The sequence below is a fragment of the Leuciscus leuciscus genome (genome assembly GCF_965113295.1).
Source record: "Leuciscus leuciscus genome assembly, chromosome: 6".
NCBI classification, from domain to species: domain Eukaryota; kingdom Metazoa; phylum Chordata; class Actinopteri; order Cypriniformes; family Leuciscidae; genus Leuciscus; species Leuciscus leuciscus.
The window spans coordinates 833,604-855,067 of record NC_138730.1 but is presented as its reverse complement, the minus strand read 5'-3'; the positions used below and the strand labels follow the sequence as shown (position 1 = coordinate 855,067).

At 46.4% G+C, this 21,464-nt stretch overlaps 1 protein-coding gene across 2 annotated transcripts in view; it reads left to right on the top strand.

Moving 5' to 3' along the window:
• dnm3b (dynamin 3b) overlaps positions 1-21,464 on the top strand; it is a 49,509-nt gene that overhangs the window by 10,089 nt on the left and 17,956 nt on the right. The window contains exons 7-15 of one of the 2 annotated variants that reach the window (XM_082174221.1): positions 2,108-2,268; positions 2,405-2,547; positions 5,842-5,977; positions 6,065-6,132; positions 6,326-6,464; positions 8,569-8,655; positions 8,776-8,846; positions 8,981-9,032; positions 19,838-19,846. In XM_082174221.1, coding sequence (XP_082030347.1) covers positions 2,108-2,268; positions 2,405-2,547; positions 5,842-5,977; positions 6,065-6,132; positions 6,326-6,464; positions 8,569-8,655; positions 8,776-8,846; positions 8,981-9,032; positions 19,838-19,846 — 866 coding nt within the window. The remainder of the gene's footprint in view (positions 1-2,107; positions 2,269-2,404; positions 2,548-5,841; positions 5,978-6,064; positions 6,133-6,325; positions 6,465-8,568; positions 8,656-8,775; positions 8,847-8,980; positions 9,033-19,837; positions 19,847-21,464) is intronic. The other variant, XM_082174222.1, reaches the window with a different exon arrangement.

Below are 21,464 nucleotides of genomic sequence, written 5' to 3'. Positions count from 1 at the left end.
CCGTGTGGGGCCGATACCCTCGGACCTCAAGCTGTGTTTCCACTGTCGGGCCAGTGTGAGCCAGGGCTAAGAGCGTGCCGTGTGGGGCCGATACCCTCGGACCTCAAGCTGTGTTTCCACTGTAGTGCCAGTGTGAGCCAGGGCTAAGAGCGTGCCGTGTGGGGCCGATACCCTCGGACCTCAAGCTGTGTTTCCACTGTAGCGCCAGTGTGAGCCAGGGCTAAGAGCGTGCCGTGTGGGGCCGATACCCTCGGACCTCAAGCTGTGTTTCCACTGTCGGGCCAGTGTGAGCCAGGGCTAAGAGCGTGCCGTGTGGGGCCGATACCCTCGGACCTCAAGCTGTGTTTCCACTGTCGGGCCAGTGTGAGCCAGGGCTAAGAGTGTGCCGTGCGGGGGCCGATACCCTCGGACCTCAAGCTGTGTTTCCACTGTAGGGCCAGTTGTCCCGCAGCGCCGCCCTAAGACGCGGCTCCATAGAATGATGTCTCACAACCGTTTCACCAGCTAATTGAAAACTAGCTAGATCACTAAATGATCATGACAGAAGCAAACATTTAGTCTTTACTTAAAGACTTACGGTTCCAGCATCGATATTTGACCAATGTTTTACAATAAAATGTTTACAGTGACAGTCATTTATCAATTTGTGTCAGGAGTGCACCTCAATCATGTTGAATCAAACTGGTATGTACCATTTCACACAAAAAGAGAACATGTACCTATTCAGTTGCACCTGTTTCATTTATGTACGATCAAAGGAATGCACAAAACAACTACATTAAGGCTTTTAACTCCGAAGGCTTTTAAACACATTTAGAAAAATATTGATAAAATATCATATGTTTATTTCACATTTCTTTAGAAAGAGTGAACATTTATTCATTTTCCACAAAATGATATGAGGATGTTTGAGCGATCTCTCTGTCTCACGATACTGTTACCCTTTCAGCTAGAGCAACAGAGGGAGCTCACGAGCAGCTTCAACTCGAGCTTAGATATACCCACCAGTGGGACGACTAATGCTTGGATGATGAGTATGGCAACTCGAGCTTAAATATACCCCCCAGTGGGACCACTAATGCTTGGATGATGAGTATGGCAACTCAAGCTTAGATATACTCTCCAGTGGGACTAATGCTTGGATGATGAGTATGGCAACTCAAGCTTAGATATACCCCCAAGTGGGACTACTAATGCTTGGATGATGAGTATGGCAACTCAAGCTTAGATATACCCCCAAGTGGGACTACTAATGCTTGGATGATGAGTATGGCAACTCAAGCTTAGATATACCCCCCAGTGGGACCACTAATGCTTGGATGATGAGTATGGCAACTCAAGCTTAGATATACCCCCCAGTGGGACCACTAATGCTTGGATGATGAGTATGGCAACTCGAGCTTAGATATACACCCCAGTGGGACCACTAATGCTTGGATGATGAGTATGGCAACTCAAGCTTAGATATACCCCCCAGTGGGACCACTAATGCTTGGATGATGAGTATGACAACTCAAGCTTAGATATACCCCCCAGTGGGACTAATGCTTGGATGATGAGTATGGCAACTCGAGCTTAGATATACACCCCAGTGGGACCACTAATGCTTGGATGATGAGTATGGCAACTCGAGCTTAGATATACCCCCCAGTGGGACTAATGCTTGGATGATGAGTATGGCAACTGAAGCTTAGATATACTCTCCAGTGGGACCACTAATGCTTGGATGATGAGTATGGCAACTCAAGCTTAGATATACCCCCCAGTGGGACTAATGCTTGGATGATGAGTATGGCAACTCGAGCTTAGATATACACCCCAGTGTGACCACTAATGCTTGGATGATGAGTATGGCAACTCGAGCTTAGATATATACCCCCCAGTGGGACCACTAATGCTTGGATGATGAGTATGGCAACTCGAGCTTAGATATACCCCCCAGTGGAACTACTAATGCTTGGATGATGAGTATGGCAACTCAAGCTTAGATATACTCTCCAGTGGGACTAATGCTTGGATGATGAGTATGGCAACTGGAGCATGTTTGCCTAGTGCTTTTAGTGAGACAGGCAGTAAATACATGAGCAGTGTCTGTCTGATCCCACAGGTTATACTGGGGTGGTGAACCGCAGTCAGAAAGACATCGACGGGAAGAAGGACATCAAAACGGCTCTGGCAGCGGAGAGAAAGTTCTTCCTCTCTCATCCGTCCTACAGGCACCTGGCGGACAGCATGGGAACGCCACACCTGCAGAAGGTCCTCAATCAGGTACGGCTGCGGTCAGTGTCACCAGATGCTGAAGAACTGCTCTGAATCAGATCACCATTCATAACCTGATTATATGCTCTTGACTTTTAGTTGCAATGCAAAGCCTCCAATTTAACTGTTAATTTGTGTTTGACAGCAACTGACCAACCACATCCGGGACACTCTGCCGGCCTTCCGCAGTAAACTGCAGTCGCAGCTGCTGGCGCTGGACAAAGAGGCAGAGGAGTACCGTCACTACCGGCCCGACGACCCTTCGCGCAAGACCAAAGCCCTGCTGCAGTGAGTGCCTCGACTCTTGACCTGACCGCCTCTCACAGCTCACAGGGTCTGCCAGTGATGCTAACAGAGCATTTCTGCTGATTTAAGACCAAAGTCCTGCTGCAGTGAGTGCCTCGACTCCCCCGCCTCCCATAGCGAGCAGCGAACGCTCGACTCTCACTGCTCGACTCTCGACTCCACTGCCTCTCACAGCTCACAGGGTCTGCCAGTGACGCTAACAGAGCATTCCTGCTGAGTTAAGACCAAAGCCCTGCTGCAGTGAGTGCCTCAACTCTTGACCTGAACGCCTCTCATAGCTCACAGGGTCTGCCAGTGATGCTAACAGAGCGTTCTTGCTGAGCTAAGACCAAAGCCCTGCTGCAGTGAGTGCCTTGACTCCTCCGCCTCTCATAGCGAACAGCGAACGCTCGACTCTCACAGCTTGACTCTCGACTCCTCCGCCTCTCATAGCGAACAGCGAACCCTCGACTCTTGACTCTCACAGCTTGACTCTCGACTCCTCCGCCTCTCATAGCGAACAGCGAACGTTCCACTCTCACAGCTCGACTCTCGACTCCACCGTCTCTCATAGCGAACAGCGAACGCTCGACTCTCGACTCTCACAGCTTGACTCTCGACTCCTCCGCCTCTCATAGCGAACAGTGAACCCTCGACTCTCACAGCTTGACTCTCGACTCCTCCGCCTCTCATAGCGAACAGCGAACCCTCGACTCTCGACTCTCACAGCTTGACTCTCGACTCCTCCGCCTCTCATAGCGAACAGCGAACCCTCGACTCTCACAGCTTGACTCTCGACTCCTCCGCCTCTCATAGCGAACAGCGAACGTTCCACTCTCACAGCTCGACTCTCGACTCCACCGTCTCTCATAGCGAACAGCGAACGCTCGACTTTCGACTCTCACAGCTCGACTCTCGACTCCACCATCTCTCATAGCGAACAGCGAACGCTCGACTCTCACAGCTCGACTCTCACAGCTCGACTCTCGACTCCACCATCTCTCATAGCGAACAGCAAACTCTCGACTCTCACAGCTCGACTCTCGACTCCACCATCTCTCATAGCGAACAGCGAACGCTCGACTCTCACAGCTTGACTCTCGACTCCTCCGCCTCTCATAGCGAACAGCGAACGCTCGACTTTCACAGCTCGACTCTCACAGCTCGACTCTTGACTCCACCGCCGCTCACAGCTTGACTCTCGACTCTCACAGCTCGACTCTCGACTCTACCCGCTGCTCACAGCTTGACTCTCGACTCTCACAGCTCAACTCTCGACTCTCGACTCTACCCGCCACTCACAGCTCGACTCTCACAGCTCGACTCTCACAGCTCGACTCTCGACTCTACCCACCGCTCACAACTCGACTCTCACAGCTCAACTCTCGACTCTCGACTCTACCCGCCGCTCACAGCTCGACTCTCACAGGGTCTGCCAGTGACGCTAACAGAGCATTCCTGCTGAGTTAAGACCAAAGCCCTGCTGCAGTGAGTGCCTCAACTCTTGACCTGAACGCCTCTCATAGCTCACAGGGTCTGCCAGTGACTCTCACAGCTCGACTCTCGACTCTACCCACCGCTCACAGCTTGACTCTCGACTCTCACAGCTCAACTCTCGACTCTACCCGCCGCTCACAGCTCGACTCTCGACTCTCACAGATCGACTCTCGACTCTACCCACCGCTCACAGCTCGACTCTTGACTCTCACAGCTCGACTCTCGACTCTACCCACCGCTCACAGCTCGACTCTCACAGCTCGACTCTCACAGCTCGACTCTCACAGCTCGACTCTCGACTCCACCGTCTCTCATAGCGAACAGCGAACTCTCGACTCTCACAGCTCAACTCTCGACTCTCGACTCTACCCGTCGCTCACAGCTTGACTCTCGACTCTACCCACCGCTCACAGCTCGACTCTCACAGCTCGACTCTCACAGCTCGACTCTCGACTCTACCCACCGCTCACAGCTCGACTCTCACAGCTCGACTCTCACAGCTCGACTCTCACAGCTCGACTCTCGACTCCACCGTCTCTCATAGCGAACAGCGAACTCTCGACTCTCACAGCTCAACTCTCGACTCTACCCGTCGCTCACAGCTCGACTCTCGACTCTACCCACCGCTCACAGATCGACTCTCACAGCTCGACTCTCGACTACTCCGCCTCCTATAGCGAACAGCGAACGCTAACGCTGTCACATGACATTTTAAGTAAGAGATAGTGTATATCCAGCCGGTTGTTATCTCAGAATCAACCATCAACAGGGTGATCAGGATCAGGTCTTGCATCAGCCTGAAGGGGTTTATTCTGAGATAACAACCGGTGTGTACATTATCCCGCTTATTACACGGCTACTTGCCACATAAGTAAATAATTAGACACGAAATATTGAGAGTTGAAATATTTTATTAGCTCTTTAAAGCAAAGCTTCCGTGGAGAGAACAGTTGCAGCGCGGCAAGTTCAATCTAGACGGACATTTAAGAGATACGCTATACAGTCATGCCACTTATTACACAGCATTTTACCACATAAAGAATTATGGAGATAAGATATGTTGATTTCAGATTAAACTGTTTTAAAATCATACCTGTTTGTATCTCATAATCCAACAGTGTACAAAACAATAGTCACAAAATGGCCGCCGCTGCATTTCTATGAAACAAGAGAGAGCGAGTCAACGATACTGGATGGCATAATTAAATAACTGTACACAAAATATTGATTTGACTGAGTTTTAATAGTTTACCAGCTCACCAAAAGCAAAACTTCCACAAAGAAAAAACGCTCCTAGTAAGCGTATAGCGCTGCTGACTTCAGTGACCCGGATGAGCCTGTGTTTCTGTTTTCAGAGAATAATATGCCGCTGGATGGTGCGATTGACCAATCAGAATCAAGCAGTCCACAGAGTCGTGTAATAATATAGGTTAATGCGAGTGTAAGAAAGGTTACAGCAAGTGAAAATAAAAGTGTTGTATTTTGTAATTTGTACAACTGAAGCTCAGAATATCACTTTAGTTGAACTGGACGGTCATTACTGTCCACTGCTCAAGGGAGTACATCTCGTAAATGGGGTCGCCAGTTTTTTTCTTTCAGTTAGCTTTACTTGCCAGTATCCATTTCCTTTCATAATTTGAGTTATATTAACTATATTCGAGTTAAGTTTCTCTTTGCATGCATGTTTATTAGTGAGTCAGTTCAGTCACAGCAGAGCGGCTCAATGAACAGATCAGACACACATGTGGATGTCAGGACACTCAGACAGAAGTTGCCGATGTCTGTTTGTGTTTGTGACAGGATGGTTCAGCAGTTCTCGGTGGACTTTGAGAAGCGCATCGAAGGCTCTGGCGATCAGGTGGACACCGTTGAGCTGTCGGGTGGAGCCAAGATCAACCGCATCTTCCACGAGCGCTTCCCGTTTGAGCTGGTCAAGGCAGGTGTTAGCACACACACTCTACACATTACGGTTTCGCATTTTCTTACTTCTTCATCCAAGATTTTCTTGTGTTTCGTGACACAGATGGAGTGCGATGAGAAGGAAATGCGTCGTGAAATCAGCTACGCCATTAAGAACATTCATGGCATCAGGTGAGAGTTTGTTTTACTCGTTCATATGTTGATTGAGCGTGTTGAGATCGAGTATGCATGACCTGTCACAAATCCACTTTAGTTCCTCACTTTTATTGTAGATCCATGGATTTTATTATCAGATGTGTATTATAAGTGGTGTTTTTAGCAGTGCTGTGGGAACTTGAGCATAATTCTGTTGTTTGTGACGCAGGACGGGTTTGTTCACTCCAGACATGGCCTTTGAGGCGATCGTGAAGAAGCAGGTTGTGAAGATAAAGGAGCCGTGTATTAAATGCATTGACCTGGTGGTTCAGGAGCTGATCAACACAGTACGTCAGTGCTCCAATAAGGTAAACAAGTCACGGCTGCTACTGAATATAACACAGCTGTCCTGACCAATCAGCATCAAGGACCGGAGCTATCCTGAACTATGACTGATATAGAAGGAGCTCTGGTATATACAGCAGCCACAAAGAGGATGTGTTCACTTGTGTTGCTGTTTAAATGCCATCCAATGGGTCAAGTGTGTGTATCTCAAATGCTGCAGGCTCTTTTCTCAGAAATAACCTCACTTTTCTTTATCATTCTTCTTTGTTTGTATTGCTCAGTTCAACACATTCAAGTAATAAACTGCATCTTTATTTACTCATCCCCATGTCACTAACATTGTCTTCTATGGAACACAAAAATGGAAATTGTGAAGCAGCTTTTGACTGGAAGAAATCCACTCGTCTACAAGAAGGGACAGGAGTGACAGGAAAAACTAATGAGGCAGTGAATTGTCTTGTTGAAGTAAACTAGTCCACTTCTGCCCTCCCGAAATTTCCCAAATCTGTTGATATTTACATGGCGGCTACACCTGAGAAGATCCCTGTGAGCGGGACTGGGCTCGACTGAACACAGAATGGAGACGCACTTTTCAAGGAAGACTCTCAGACCCAAATCCTTTATAAAACTAAGAACAATATCCCAGTGTTACATCAGTTGGTTTGAAAGGACTGCCGCCAACCGGTTGTGGAGAATTCAACATGCGGATGCCCTGGAGCCCCAGACGGGCTTGTGCTGCGTCATACTCTTTGTGAAAGAATCTGAAAGCTTAAATGGAAAGACTGCCTTGCCCTTGAAGGCCAATGTCAGAATTTCAGAATGTCACAATCTGAATATGAAAATATGCCTCCTTCAGGCATCTTTCTGATCTGTCGTCAGATCATCTGGCGTCAGTATTCAGAGATAACATTTCATAATAGTGAAATTCAACCGTCTCACATCCAAAATTGCGTGCGACTTTGTGTCTTTCTTAGATACTGAAACCACAATGGGGAAGAACTCTGTTAAACCAAGTGGATGATGTTGCAACTGTGCTTGTGCTTTATCATCCAAATGATCCATTTGGGAACAACTGGCAGCATTATCTTCGACAGTATGATTTAAAGTGCAGTGATTTTTAGAGACATCAAGACTGCACCATTGCTACTTTTTAGCAACAGCAGAGATCCCTGCATACACCAGCTGGTTTATTCTGGTATAGTGCTAGTCTAGCTAGTGGACCAGCATAGTTATGTTGTTTTAAAGAAAAACAGAGCTGGTGTAGCTGGTCAACAGGCTCTCCCACTTCCCATGCAGTGACCAGCTTATAAAACATACCTTATGTTGGTGAACAGCAACGATTTCTGCAGCACAGGAAGAAGGGGAGGATGAACTCACGCTACAGAACCCAACAGTAGGGGATCCCTTGACTTTAAACTGTGACTCAAGAGTGTGGAATAGGGGACAGTGTGTGAACTGGACAGTCTGACTGGTGGGAGGACAAAATATTGTGCTTGGGACTGTGTTAAGAGCAGGGGTCTCTAAACCTGCTCCTGAAGATCTGCCGATTCCTTTTCCAAACCTGCTCCACAAGACAGCTACTGTTGTTTTCAAGTCACCTGAACACCTTGGTTAACTGGTTCAGGTGTGACTGTCATGTTGATCTTCAACTGTAATAAAACAAAGGCACAAATGTTATTCTCGTCAACCCAATGCTAGCACAACAAGGGCAATCCAGATCAATCATGTCGCTTACAATTACTTACCACATCAGTTTCTACTATAAAGAGAGCGTCTCTCCAGTGTTTTCATGTTCTTACTCTCATCTGACCTCGACCGACTGAACAGAAGAAATTAACCACACAAGTTCTAGAAGTATATTGTTCTTCGTATATTGGGGTCTTGACATTATCATTACAGTAGTCCATATAATTATCGCGCACTATATTTCAAGTCATACAGTAACCTTGTGCAGAGCCAGATCTCCACTGAGTAACAACTTAACGGAGGTGTGTTTGTCAAGCAAAGCCATCACACTGGTTTGGTAACACTGTTGCAGTGTAGTTTAGTACTATGACATGCAGCCACTAATCCTAAAACTATTGGTCAGATTTTTTATATTGTATTTTTTATTTTCTGCATATTCAGCTGGATTCTTTCCCAACCCTGCGAGAGGAAACAGAGCGGATTGTCACAACTCATATCCGTGACAGAGAGAGCAAAGCCAAAGAGCAGGTACGATATGCCTGGATATCTGTGAACGCAGGGCATATAATGAGATTACGGCTCTGTAATGAGATTACGGCTCTGTACTGTTTGTGTAAACACTGTATGTGCATCTGTATGTCTCTGCAGGTTTTGCTGCTTATTGACGTTCAGCTCGCATACATTAACACCAACCACGAGGATTTCATTGGCTTTGCGAAGTATGTACAACACCAGGAAATGTTTGACTGAGCACATGCATAGACACGTTCTGATTGCAAAAATATACATATTAGATATTAAATGTTTCATCTTTATGTCATATTCACCATTGCTTTCTCTCCCTCTCTATCAGTGCTCAGCAGCGAAGTAACCAAGCAAACAAGAAGAGTTCTGCTGGAAACCAGGTCAGTGTGTCCAAAATGTGCATTTGTGAAGGCCATATACAAAGTTCTGTCATGAAACTCTAGATGGCGCAGGCTGACAGGTCCTTAACTCATTCTGCTTGCAATCACATAATTCTCTATAGGGCACAGCTGACTGGCTCCTACTATATCTTAACTTTCAAATATGTGGCATTTGCTGTAGTAGTTTTCAGTGTGCTTTCAGAAACCCTTCACCATCCCCAGCTCCACCTGTATAGATATGCTACTGGTAATGCTATGGGTAAATAATGTATGCTATATTGTACAGCAGCAGCATGTCTTACTTGCTCACAGCAGTGTGATGTATGTATTGGCAGTAGCAAGTCCCGTACTTGTTCTGCAGCAGCAGCAATTACAGCAGCAACAACAACCAACAGAAGAAGCAATAACAGCAGCAATACCCAACAGCGATAACAGCAGCAGCAGCAGTAATAGCAGCAGCAATAATAGCAGCAGCAGCAATAATAGCAGCAGCAGCAGTAATAGCAGCAGCAATAATAACAGCAGCAGCAGCAGTAATATCAGCAGCAATAATAACAGCAGCAGCAGCAATAACAGCAGCAGCAGCAGCAATAACAGCAGTAGCAGAAATAACAGCAGCAGCAATAACAGCAGCAGCAGCAATAACAGCAGCAGCAGCAATAATAACAGCAGCAGCAGCAGCAATAACAGCAGCAGCAGCAGTAATAGCAGCAGCAATAATAACAGCAGCAGCAGCAATAATAACAGCAGCAGCAGTAATATCAGCAGCAATAATAACAGCAGCAGCAGCAGTAATAACAGCCGCAGCAGCTATAACAGCAGCAGCAATAACAGCAGCAGCAGCAGCAATAATAACAGCAGCAGCAGCAGCAATAATAACAGCAGCAGCAGCAATAACAGCAGCAGCAGCAGCAATAATAACAGCAGCAGCAGCAGCAGCAGCAATAATAACAGCAGCAGCAGCAATAATAACAGCAGCAGCAGCAGTAATATCAGCAGCAATAATAACAGCAGCAGTAATAGCAGCAGCAATAACAGCAGCAGCAGCAGTAATAGCAGCAATAATAACAGCAGCAGCAATAACAGCAGCAGCAGTAATAGCAGCAGCAGCAGCAGTAATAGCAGCAGCAGCAGCAGCAATAATAACAGCAGCAGCAATAATAACAGCAGCAGCAATAATAACAGCAGCAGCAGCAGTAATATCAGCAGCAATAATAACAGCAGCAGTAATAGCAGCAGCAATAACAACAGCAGCAGCAGTAATAGCAGCAGCAATAATAACAGCAGCAGCAGCAGCAATAACAGCAGCAGCAATAACAGCAGCAGCAGCAGTAATAGCAGCAGCAGCAGTAATAACAGCAGCAGCAATAACAGCAGCAGCAGCAGCAGCAGTAATAGCAGCAGCAGCAGTAATAACAGCAGCAGCAGCAATAACAGCAGCCGCAGCAATAACAGCAGCAGCAGAAATAACAGCAGCAGCAATAAAAACAGCAGCAGCAATAACAGCAGCAGAAGCAGTAATAGCAGCAACAGCAATAATAACAGCAGCAGCAATAACAGCAGCAGCAGCAGTAATAGCAGCAGCAGCAGTAATAACAGCAGCAGCAGCAATAACAGCAGCAGCAGCAATAACAGCAGTAGCAGAAATAACAGCAGCAGCAATAACAGCAGCAGCAATAACAACAGCAGCAGCAATAACAGCAGCAGCAATAATAACAGCAGCAGCAATAACAGCAGCAGCAGCAATAACAGCAGCAGCAGCAATAACAGCAGCAGCAGTAATAACAGTAGCAGCAATCACAGCAGCAGCAGCAATAATAACAGCAGCAGCAGCAGTAATATCAGCAGCAGCAATAACAGCAGTAGCAGAAATAACAGCAGCAGCAATAACAGCAGCAGCAGCAATAACAGCAGTAGCAGAAATAACAGCAGCAGCAATAACAGCAGCAGTAATAACAGCAGCAGCAGCAATAACAGCAGCAGCAGCAGCAATAAGAGCAGTAGCAGAAATAACAGCAGCAGCAATAACAGCAGCAGCAGCAATAACAGCAGCAGCAGCAATAACAGCAGCAATAACAGCAGCAGCAGCAGTAATAGCAGCAGCAATAATAACAGCAGCAGCAGCAATAAGAGCAGTAGCAGAAATAACAGCAGCAGCAATAACAGCAGCAGCAGCAGCAGTAATAGCAGCAGCAGCAGCAATAACAGCAGCAGCAGCAATAACAGCAGTAGCAGAAATAACAGCAGCAGCAATAACAGCAGCAGCAATAACAACAGCAGCAGCAATAACAGCAGCAGCAGCAATAACAGCAGCAGCAGCAGCAATAACAGCATCAGCAGCAATAACAGCAGCAGCAGCAATAACAGCAGTAGCAGAAATAACAGCAGCAGCAATAACAGCAGCAGCAGCAGCAGTAATAGCAGCAGCAGCAATAACAGCAGCAGTAATAACAGCAGCAGCAGCAATAACAGCAGCAGCAGCAATAACAGCAGTAGCAGAAATAACAGCAGCAGCAATAACAGCAGCAGCAGCAGCAGTAATAGCAGCAGCAGCAATAACAGCAGCAGTAATAACAGCAGCAGCAGCAATAACAGCAGCAGTAATAACAGCAGCAGTAATAACAGCAGCAGCAATAACAGCAGCAGCAGCAATAACAGCAGCAGCAGCAGCAATAACAGCAGCAGTAATAACAGCAGCAGTAATAACAGCAGCAGCAATAACAGCAGCAGCAGCAATAATAACAGCAGCAGCAGCAGTAATATCAGCAGCAGCAGCAGCAATAATAACAGCAGCAGCAGCAGCAGCAATAATAACAGCAGCAGCAGCAATAATAACAGCAGCAGCAGCAGTAATATCAGCAGCAATAATAACAGCAGCAGTAATAGCAGCAGCAATAACAGCAGCAGCAGCAGTAATAGCAGCAATAATAACAGCAGCAGCAATAACAGCAGCAGCAGTAATAGCAGCAGCAGCAGCAGTAATAGCAGCAGCAGCAGCAGCAATAATAACAGCAGCAGCAATAATAACAGCAGCAGCAATAATAACAGCAGCAGCAGCAGTAATATCAGCAGCAATAATAACAGCAGCAGTAATAGCAGCAGCAATAACAACAGCAGCAGCAGTAATAGCAGCAGCAATAATAACAGCAGCAGCAGCAGCAATAACAGCAGCAGCAATAACAGCAGCAGCAGCAGTAATAGCAGCAGCAGCAGTAATAACAGCAGCAGCAATAACAGCAGCAGCAGCAGCAGCAGTAATAGCAGCAGCAGCAGTAATAACAGCAGCAGCAGCAATAACAGCAGCCGCAGCAATAACAGCAGCAGCAGAAATAACAGCAGCAGCAATAAAAACAGCAGCAGCAATAACAGCAGCAGAAGCAGTAATAGCAGCAACAGCAATAATAACAGCAGCAGCAATAACAGCAGCAGCAGCAGTAATAGCAGCAGCAGCAGTAATAACAGCAGCAGCAGCAATAACAGCAGCAGCAGCAATAACAGCAGTAGCAGAAATAACAGCAGCAGCAATAACAGCAGCAGCAATAACAACAGCAGCAGCAATAACAGCAGCAGCAATAATAACAGCAGCAGCAATAACAGCAGCAGCAGCAATAACAGCAGCAGCAGCAATAACAGCAGCAGCAGTAATAACAGTAGCAGCAATCACAGCAGCAGCAGCAATAATAACAGCAGCAGCAGCAGTAATATCAGCAGCAGCAATAACAGCAGTAGCAGAAATAACAGCAGCAGCAATAACAGCAGCAGCAGCAATAACAGCAGTAGCAGAAATAACAGCAGCAGCAATAACAGCAGCAGTAATAGCAGCAGCAGCAGTAATAACAGCAGCAGCAGCAGCAGCAATAAGAGCAGTAGCAGAAATAACAGCAGCAGCAATAACAGCAGCAGTAATAGCAGCAGCAGCAGTAATAACAGCAGCAGCAGCAGCAGCAATAAGAGCAGTAGCAGAAATAACAGCAGCAATAAGAGCAGCAGCAATAACAGCAGCAGCAGCAGTAATAGCAGCAGCAGCAGTAATAACAGCAGCAGCAGCAATAACAGCAGCAGCAGCAGCAATAAGAGCAGTAGCAGAAATAACAGCAGCAGCAATAACAGCAGCAGCAGCAATAACAGCAGCAATAACAGCAGCAGCAGCAGTAATAGCAGCAGCAATAATAACAGCAGCAGCAGCAATAAGAGCAGTAGCAGAAATAACAGCAGCAGCAATAACAGCAGCAGCAGCAGCAGTAATAGCAGCAGCAGCAGCAATAACAGCAGCAGCAGCAATAACAGCAGTAGCAGAAATAACAGCAGCAGCAATAACAGCAGCAGCAATAACAACAGCAGCAGCAATAACAGCAGCAGCAGCAATAACAGCAGCAGCAGCAGCAATAACAGCATCAGCAGCAATAACAGCAGCAGCAGCAATAACAGCAGTAGCAGAAATAACAGCAGCAGCAATAACAGCAGCAGCAGCAGCAGTAATAGCAGCAGCAGCAATAACAGCAGCAGTAATAACAGCAGCAGCAGCAATAACAGCAGCAGTAATAACAGCAGCAGTAATAACAGCAGCAGCAATAACAGCAGCAGCAGCAATAACAGCAGCAGCAGCAGCAATAACAGCAGCAGTAATAACAGCAGCAGTAATAACAGCAGCAGCAATAACAGCAGCAGCAGCAATAATAACAGCAGCAGCAGCAGTAATATCAGCAGCAGCAATAACAGCAGTAGCAGAAATAACAGCAGCAGCAATAACAGCAGCAGCAGCAATAACAGCAGCAGTAATAGCAGCAGCAGCAGTAATAACAGCAGCAGCAATAACAGCAGCAGCAGCAGTAATAGCAGCAGCAGCAGCAATAACAGCAGCAGCAGCAATAACAGCAGTAGCAGAAATAACAGCAGCAGCAATAACAGCAGCAGCAGCAATAACAGCAGCAGCAATAACAGCAGCAGCAATAACAGCAGCAGTAATAGCAGCAGCAGCAGTAATAACAGCAGCAGCAGCAGTAATAGCAGCAGCAGCAGTAATAACAGCAGCAGCAGCAGCAGCAATAAGAGCAGTAGCAGAAATAACAGCAGCAGCAATAAGAGCAGCAGCAATAACAGCAGCAGCAGCAGTAATAGCAGCAGCAGCAGTAATAACAGCAGCAGCAGCAATAACAGCAGCAGCAGCAGCAGCAATAAGAGCAGTAGCAGAAATAACAGCAGCAGCAATAACAGCAGCAGCAGCAATAACAGCAGCAGCAGCAGCAGTAATAATAGCAGCAGCAATAATAACAGCAGCAGCAATAAGAGCAGTAGCAGAAATAACAGCAGCAGCAATAACAGCAGCAGCAATAACAGCAGCAGCAGCAATAACAGCAGCAGCAGCAATAACAGCAGCAGCAGTAATAGCAGCAGCAATAATAACAGCAGCAGTAATAGCAGCAGCAGCAATAACAGCAGCAGCAGCAATAATAACAGCAGCAGTAATAGCAGCAGCAGCAATAACAGCAGCAGCAGCAATAACAGCAGCAGCAGCAATAACAGCAGTAGCAGTAATAGCAGCAGTAGCAGTAATAGCAGCAGCAATAACAGCAGCAGCAGCAGCAGTAATAGCAGCAGCAATAATAACAGCAGCAGTAATAGCAGCAGCAATAACAGCAGCAGCAGCAGTAATAGCAGCAGCAATAAGAGCAGTAGCAGAAATAACAGCAGCAGCAATAACAGCAGCAGCAGCAATAACAGCAGCAATAATAACAGCAGCAGTAATAACAGCAGCAGCAATAACAGCAGCAGCAGCAATAACAGCAGCAGTAATAACAGCAGCAGTAATAACAGCAGCAGCAATAACAGCAGCAGCAGCAATAACAGCAGCAGCAGCAATAACAGCAGCAGTAATAACAGCAGCAGTAATAACAGCAGCAGCAATAACAGCAGCAGCAGCAATAATAACAGCAGCAGCAGCAGTAATATCAGCAGCAGCAATAACAGCAGTAGCAGAAATAACAGCAGCAGCAATAACAGCAGCAGCAGCAATAACAGCAGCAGCAATAACAGCAGCAGCAATAACAGCAGCAATAACAGCAGCAGCAGCAGTAATAGCAGCAGCAATAATAACAGCAGCAGTAATAGCAGCAGCAGCAATAACAGCAGCAGCAGCAATAATAACAGCAGCAGTAATAGCAGCAGCAGCAGCAATAACAGCAGCAGCAGCAATAACAGCAGCAGCAGCAGCAGCAATAACAGCAGTAGCAGTAATAGCAGCAGTAGCAGTAATAGCAGCAGCAATAACAGCAGCAGCAGCAGTAATAGCAGCAGCAATAATAACAGCAGCAGTAATAGCAGCAGCAATAACAGCAGCAGCAGCAGCAGTAATAGCAGCAATAAGAGCAGTAGCAGAAATAACAGCAGCAGCAATAACAGCAGCAGCAGCAATAACAGCAGTAGCAGTAATAGCAGCAGCAATAACAGCAGCAGCAGCAGTAATATCAGCAGCAATAATAACAGCAGCAGTAATAGCAGCAGCAATAACAGCAGCAGCAGCAGTAATAGCAGCAGCAATAATAACAGCAGCAGCAATAACAGCAGCAGCAGTAATAGCAGCAGCAGCAGTAATAACAGCAGCAGCAGCAATAACAGCAGCAGCAGCAGCAATAATAGCAGCAGCAGCAGTAATAACAGCAGCAGCAGCAGCAGTAATAACAGCAGCAGCAGCAGTAATAGCAGCAGCAGCAGTAATAACAGCAGCAGCAATAGCAGCAGCAGCAGTAATAGCAGCAGCAGCAGTAACAGCAGCAGCAATAACAGCAGCAGCAATAACAGCAGTAGCAGAAATAACAGCAGCAGCAATAATAACAGCAGCAGCAATAACAGCAGCAGCAGCAGTAATAGCAGCAGCAGCAATAATAACAGCAGCAGCAGCAATAATAGCAGCAGCAGCAGTAATAGCAGCAGCAGCAGTAATAACAGCAGCAATAACAGCAGCAGCAGCAATAACAGCAGCAGCAGCAGCAATAACAGCAGCAATAATAACAGCAGCAATAACAGCAGCAGCAGCAGTAATAACAGCAGCAGCAATAACAGCAGCAGCAGCAGCAATAACAGCAGTAGCAGAAATAACAGCAGCAGCAATAACAGCAGCAGCAATAACAGCAGCAGCAATAACAGCAGCAGCAGCAGTAATAGCAGCAGCAGTAATAGCAGCAGCAGCAGTAATAGCAGCAGCAGCAGTAATAACAGCAGCAGCAGCAGTAATAGCAGCAGCAGCAGTAATAACAGCAGCAGCAGCAGCAGTAATAGCAGCAGCAGCAGCAGTAATAACAGCAGCAGCAGCAGTAATAACAGCAGCAGCAGCAGCAGCAATAACAGCAGCAGTAATAGCAGCAGCAGCAGTAATAGCAGCAGCAGCAGTAATAACAGCAGCAGCAGCAGTAATAACAGCAGCAGCAGCAATAACAGCAGCAATAATAACAGCAGCAATAACATCAGCAGCAGCAGTAATAGCAGCAGCAGCAGTAATAACAGCAGCAGCAGCAGCAATAACAGCAGCAGCAGCAATAACAGCAGCAATAATAACAGCAGCAATAACAGCAGCAGCAGCAGTAATAACAGCAGCAGCAGCAATAACAGCAGCAGCAATAACAGCAGCAGCAGCAATAACAGCAGCAGCAATAACAGCAGCAGCAGCAGCAGTAATAGCAGCAGCAGCAGTAATAACAGCAGCAGCAGTAATAGCAGCAGCAGCAGTAATAACAGCAGCAGCAGCAGCAGTAATAGCAGCAGCAGCAGCAGCAGTAATAACAGCAGCAGCAGCAGTAATAACAGCAGCAGCAGCAGTAATAGCAGCAGCAGCAGCAGTAATAACAGCAGCAGCAGCAGTAATAGCAGCAGCAGCAGCAATAACAGCAGCAGCAATAACAGCAGCAATAACAGCAGCAGCAGCAGTAATAGCAGCAGCAATAATAACAGCAGCAGTAATAGCAGCAGCAGCAATAACAGCAGCAGCAGCAATAATAACAGCAGCAGTAATAGCAGCAGCAGCAATAACAGCAGCAGCAGCAATAACAGCAGCAGCAGCAATAACAGCAGTAGCAGTAATAGCAGCAGTAGCAGTAATAGCAGTAGCAGTAATAGCAGCAGCAATAACAGCAGCAGCAGCAGTAATAGCAGCAGCAATAATAACAGCAGCAGTAATAGCAGCAGCAATAACAGCAGCAGCAGCAGTAATAGCAGCAGCAATAAGAGCAGTAGCAGAAATAACAGCAGCAGCAATAACAGCAGCAGCAGCAATAACAGCAGTAGCAGTAATAGCAGCAGCAATAACAGCAGCAGCAGCAGCAGCAGCAGTAATATCAGCAGCAATAATAACAGCAGCAGTAATAGCAGCAGCAATAACAGCAGCAGCAGCAGTAATAGCAGCAGCAATAATAACAGCAGCAGCAATAACAGCAGCAGCAGTAATAGCAGCAGCAGCAGTAATAGCAGCAGCAGCAGTAATAACAGCAGCAGCAGCAGCAATAACAGCAGCAGCAGCAGCAATAATAGCAGCAGCAGCAGCAATAATAACAGCAGCAGCAGCAGTAATATCAGCAGCAATAATAACAGCAGCAGTAATAGCAGCAGTAATAACAGCAGCAGCAGCAGCAGTAATAACAGCAGCAGCAGCAGTAATAGCAGCAGCAGCAGTAATAACAGCAGCAGCAATAGCAGCAGCAGCAGTAATAGCAGCAGCAGCAGTAATAACAGCAGCAATAACAGCAGCAGCAATAACAGCAGTAGCAGAAATAACAGCAGCAGCAATAATAACAGCAGCAGCAATAACAGCAGCAGCAATAACAGCAGTAGCAGAAATAACAGCAGCAGCAATAATAACAGCAGCAGCAATAACAGCAGCAGCAGCAGTAATAGCAGCAGCAGCAATAATAACAGCAGCAGCAGCAATAATAGCAGCAGCAGCAGTAATAGCAGCAGCAGCAGTAATAACAGCAGCAATAACAGCAGCAGCAGCAATAACAGCAGCAGCAGCAGCAATAACAGCAGCAGCAGCAATAACAGCAGCAATAATAACAGCAGCAATAACAGCAGCAGCAGCAGTAATAACAGCAGCAGCAATAACAGCAGCAGCAGCAGCAATAACAGCAGTAGCAGAAATAACAGCAGCAGCAATAACAGCAGCAGCAATAACAGCAGCAGCAATAACAGCAGCAGCAGCAGTAATAGCAGCAGCAGCAGCAATAGCAGCAGCAGCAGTAATAGCAGCAGCAGCAGTAATAACAGCAGCAGCAGCAGTAATAGCAGCAGCAGCAGTAATAGCAGCAGCAGCAGCAGCAGTAATAGCAGCAGCAGCAGTAATAACAGCAGCAGCAGCAGTAATAACAGCAGAAGCAGCAGCAATAACAGCAGCAGTAATAGCAGCAGCAGCAGTAATAGCAGCAGCAGCAGTAATAACAGCAGCAGCAGCAGTAATAACAGCAGCAGCAGCAATAACAGCAGCAATAATAACAGCAGCAATAACATCAGCAGCAGCAGTAATAGCAGCAGCAGCAGTAATAACAGCAGCAGCAGCAGCAATAACAGCAGCAGCAGCAATAACAGCAGCAATAATAACAGCAGCAATAACAGCAGCAGCAGCAGTAATAACAGCAGCAGTAATAGCAGCAGCAGCAGTAATAACAGCAGCAGCAGCAATAACAGCAGCAGCAATAACAGCAGCAGCAGCAATAACAGCAGCAGCAATAACAGCAGCAGCAGCAGCAGTAATAGCAGCAGCAGCAGTAATAACAGCAGCAGCAGCAGTAATAGCAGCAGCAGCAGCAGTAATAACAGCAGCAGCAGCAGTAATAACAGCAGCAGCAGCAGTAATAACAGCAGCAGCAGCAGTAATAGCAGCAGCAGCAGTAATAACAGCAGCAGCAGCAGCAGTAATAGCAGCAGCAGCAGTAATAGCAGCAGCAGCAGTAATAACAGCAGCAGCAGCAGCAATAAGAGCAGTAGCAGAAATAACAGCAGCAGCAATAACAGCAGCAGCAATAACAGCAGCAGCAGCAGTAATAGCAGCAGCAGCAGCAGTAATAACAGCAGCAGCAGCAATAACAGCAGCAGCAGCAATAACAGCAGCAGCAATAACAGCAGCAGCAGCAGTAATAGCAGCAGCAGCAGTAATAACAGCAGCAGCAGCAGCAATAACAGCAGCAGCAGCAGCAGCAGCAATAAGAGCAGTAGCAGAAATAACAGCAGCAGCAATAACAGCAGCAGCAGCAATAACAGCAGCAGCAGCAATAACAGCAGCAATAACAGCAGCAGCAGCAGCAGCAATAACAGCAGCAGCAGCAATAACAGCAGCAGCAGCAATAACAGCAGCAATAACAGCAGCAGCAGCAGCAGCAATAACAGCAGCAGCAGCAATAACAGCAGCAGCAATAACAGCAGCAGCAGCAATAACAGCAGCAGCAGCAATAACAGCAGTAGCAGCAGCAGTGTAGCAGCTCTATTCCGCCAAGACCAAACATATCACCATTGTCATATACTGTATCCATTACCATGCCAAACACTCAGAGAGTTGTCATGGCAGAACTATGTTTATGACACTCCAGATATTAATGCTGTTTAGTTTTTTGCTGCTGTTTGATGTGGCTTTGACTTTCTTTCTGCTCTGCTTCTATTACCTTCATTTATCCACTGCAGGATAAATGTACTTCGGTTTTGATTATGTTATGGACATTTTAATTTTTGTATGTTTCTGTTCTGAAAAACACGTGTCATGTTTTCTTCACCTCCCTCCTGTGTGAACGAGCGGCTCCTGCATGACGAGCTGTTGTCTTTTCCCTCAGGAGCTCCAGGTAAGAGCGCCTGTGTTATTTCTAGTCTCATAGACTGTGACTGTGATGAGAGATAGAAACTCCTCTGGGGTTGTTGATGCATCATAACAACAGCATTCACAAAGTTTTATCTCACTCAATCCTGTATGTATCCTCATTACGTTAATTTAGCGTGACGTCACCTTTGTGTGTTATTTTTCTCATTGCCATTCCCATGGCTCTCTCTCACACACGACGCTGTGCTCTGTGTGTTAGTAATGTTGTACTGCCTCTTACAGCGTAGACCTGACGTCACACACACACACACACACAGCGTAGACCTGACATCACACACACACACATGGCGTAGACCTGACGTCACACACACACGGCGTAGACCTGACATCACACACACACACACACGGCGTAGACCTGACGTCACACACACACACACACAGCGTAGACCTGACATCACACACACACACGGCATAGACCTGACGTCACACACACACGGCGTAGACCTGACGTCACACACACACATTATTAGTATTATTATCATTAGTATTATTTTTCAAGAATTAAATAGCCTGTTGTCAATTATTAACAATTATATTACAGTGAATTAAGAATGGGCTTTTCTTATTTTTCCCATTCACACCAGAATGGATTAATCAGTAATAATATATATATTTGCATTTCTGCGTTCAGAGAATAGGAACATCTGAAGCATCAAATATGATTTAAAAACAAAAGATGCATTTCACAGAATATTTTATGCAAAGATGTGGTGTAAATGTAGCAGTTAAAGAAACAGTCACAGTGCAGGCTGTATAAAACACACATTATTCACATGTAGAACTATAGGGCTGTCTCCCTCAGTTTCCCAATGAACCAGAAATCCTCAAAATATTATTAAAAGGAAAATGATGTATAACATGCACTGAAAAACATTGGTGTATGATTTACTTTTAAACAATTTGCACTCAGAAATTGCTAGTAAATTTCTCTAATAATCAGAAAGAAACAGCTTGTTCTGGTTCTTTCTAGCTCATTATCTGAGGTTAGTGTTATCTCCAGCGGTTCCCAGCTTCTGCGCAGCGAGATGCCTCGTCATGAGCAGATTTAAAGTGAACTCTTCCTCTGGTGGAGATCATCACTGTTCACTCCGATGAGTCGACTCGTTCAGGAACATTCAGGAGTTTCCTGTCATGTTAGTGGAGATTAGAGTCTGTGTTTGATGGCCTGACAGGGTTCAGTATCAGCTGTTCTCCGCAGCTCCTGTGTGAAACACAAGCAGGCGTTCCTCTTGTTCCCTTCAGTGTCGGGTGGTAAAGTTGCAGTGATGAGAGGTAAGCAAGGGAACTGGACGACGCTGTGATCTCCACGTGTGGGTCAAGGTGTGTGTGTGTGTGTCTCTCTCTCCAGGCCTCGTCTCCTCCAGCTTCTGGCATCATTGTAAGCATCAGGTTCTTGTGTGTAATGATATCTGGAGGTGACGACCAGCACAGTTGTAGAGCAGTTCAGCACTGCATGCGTCAGAGAGAACATCCACTGTCGGCTCTCTCACACTCGATTCACAGAGGCTTCAGACAGTCTTGCATTTGTTCACACTGCAGCTTTATTCTGAAATGTTTTCCACATCTACACTCCACACCCTATA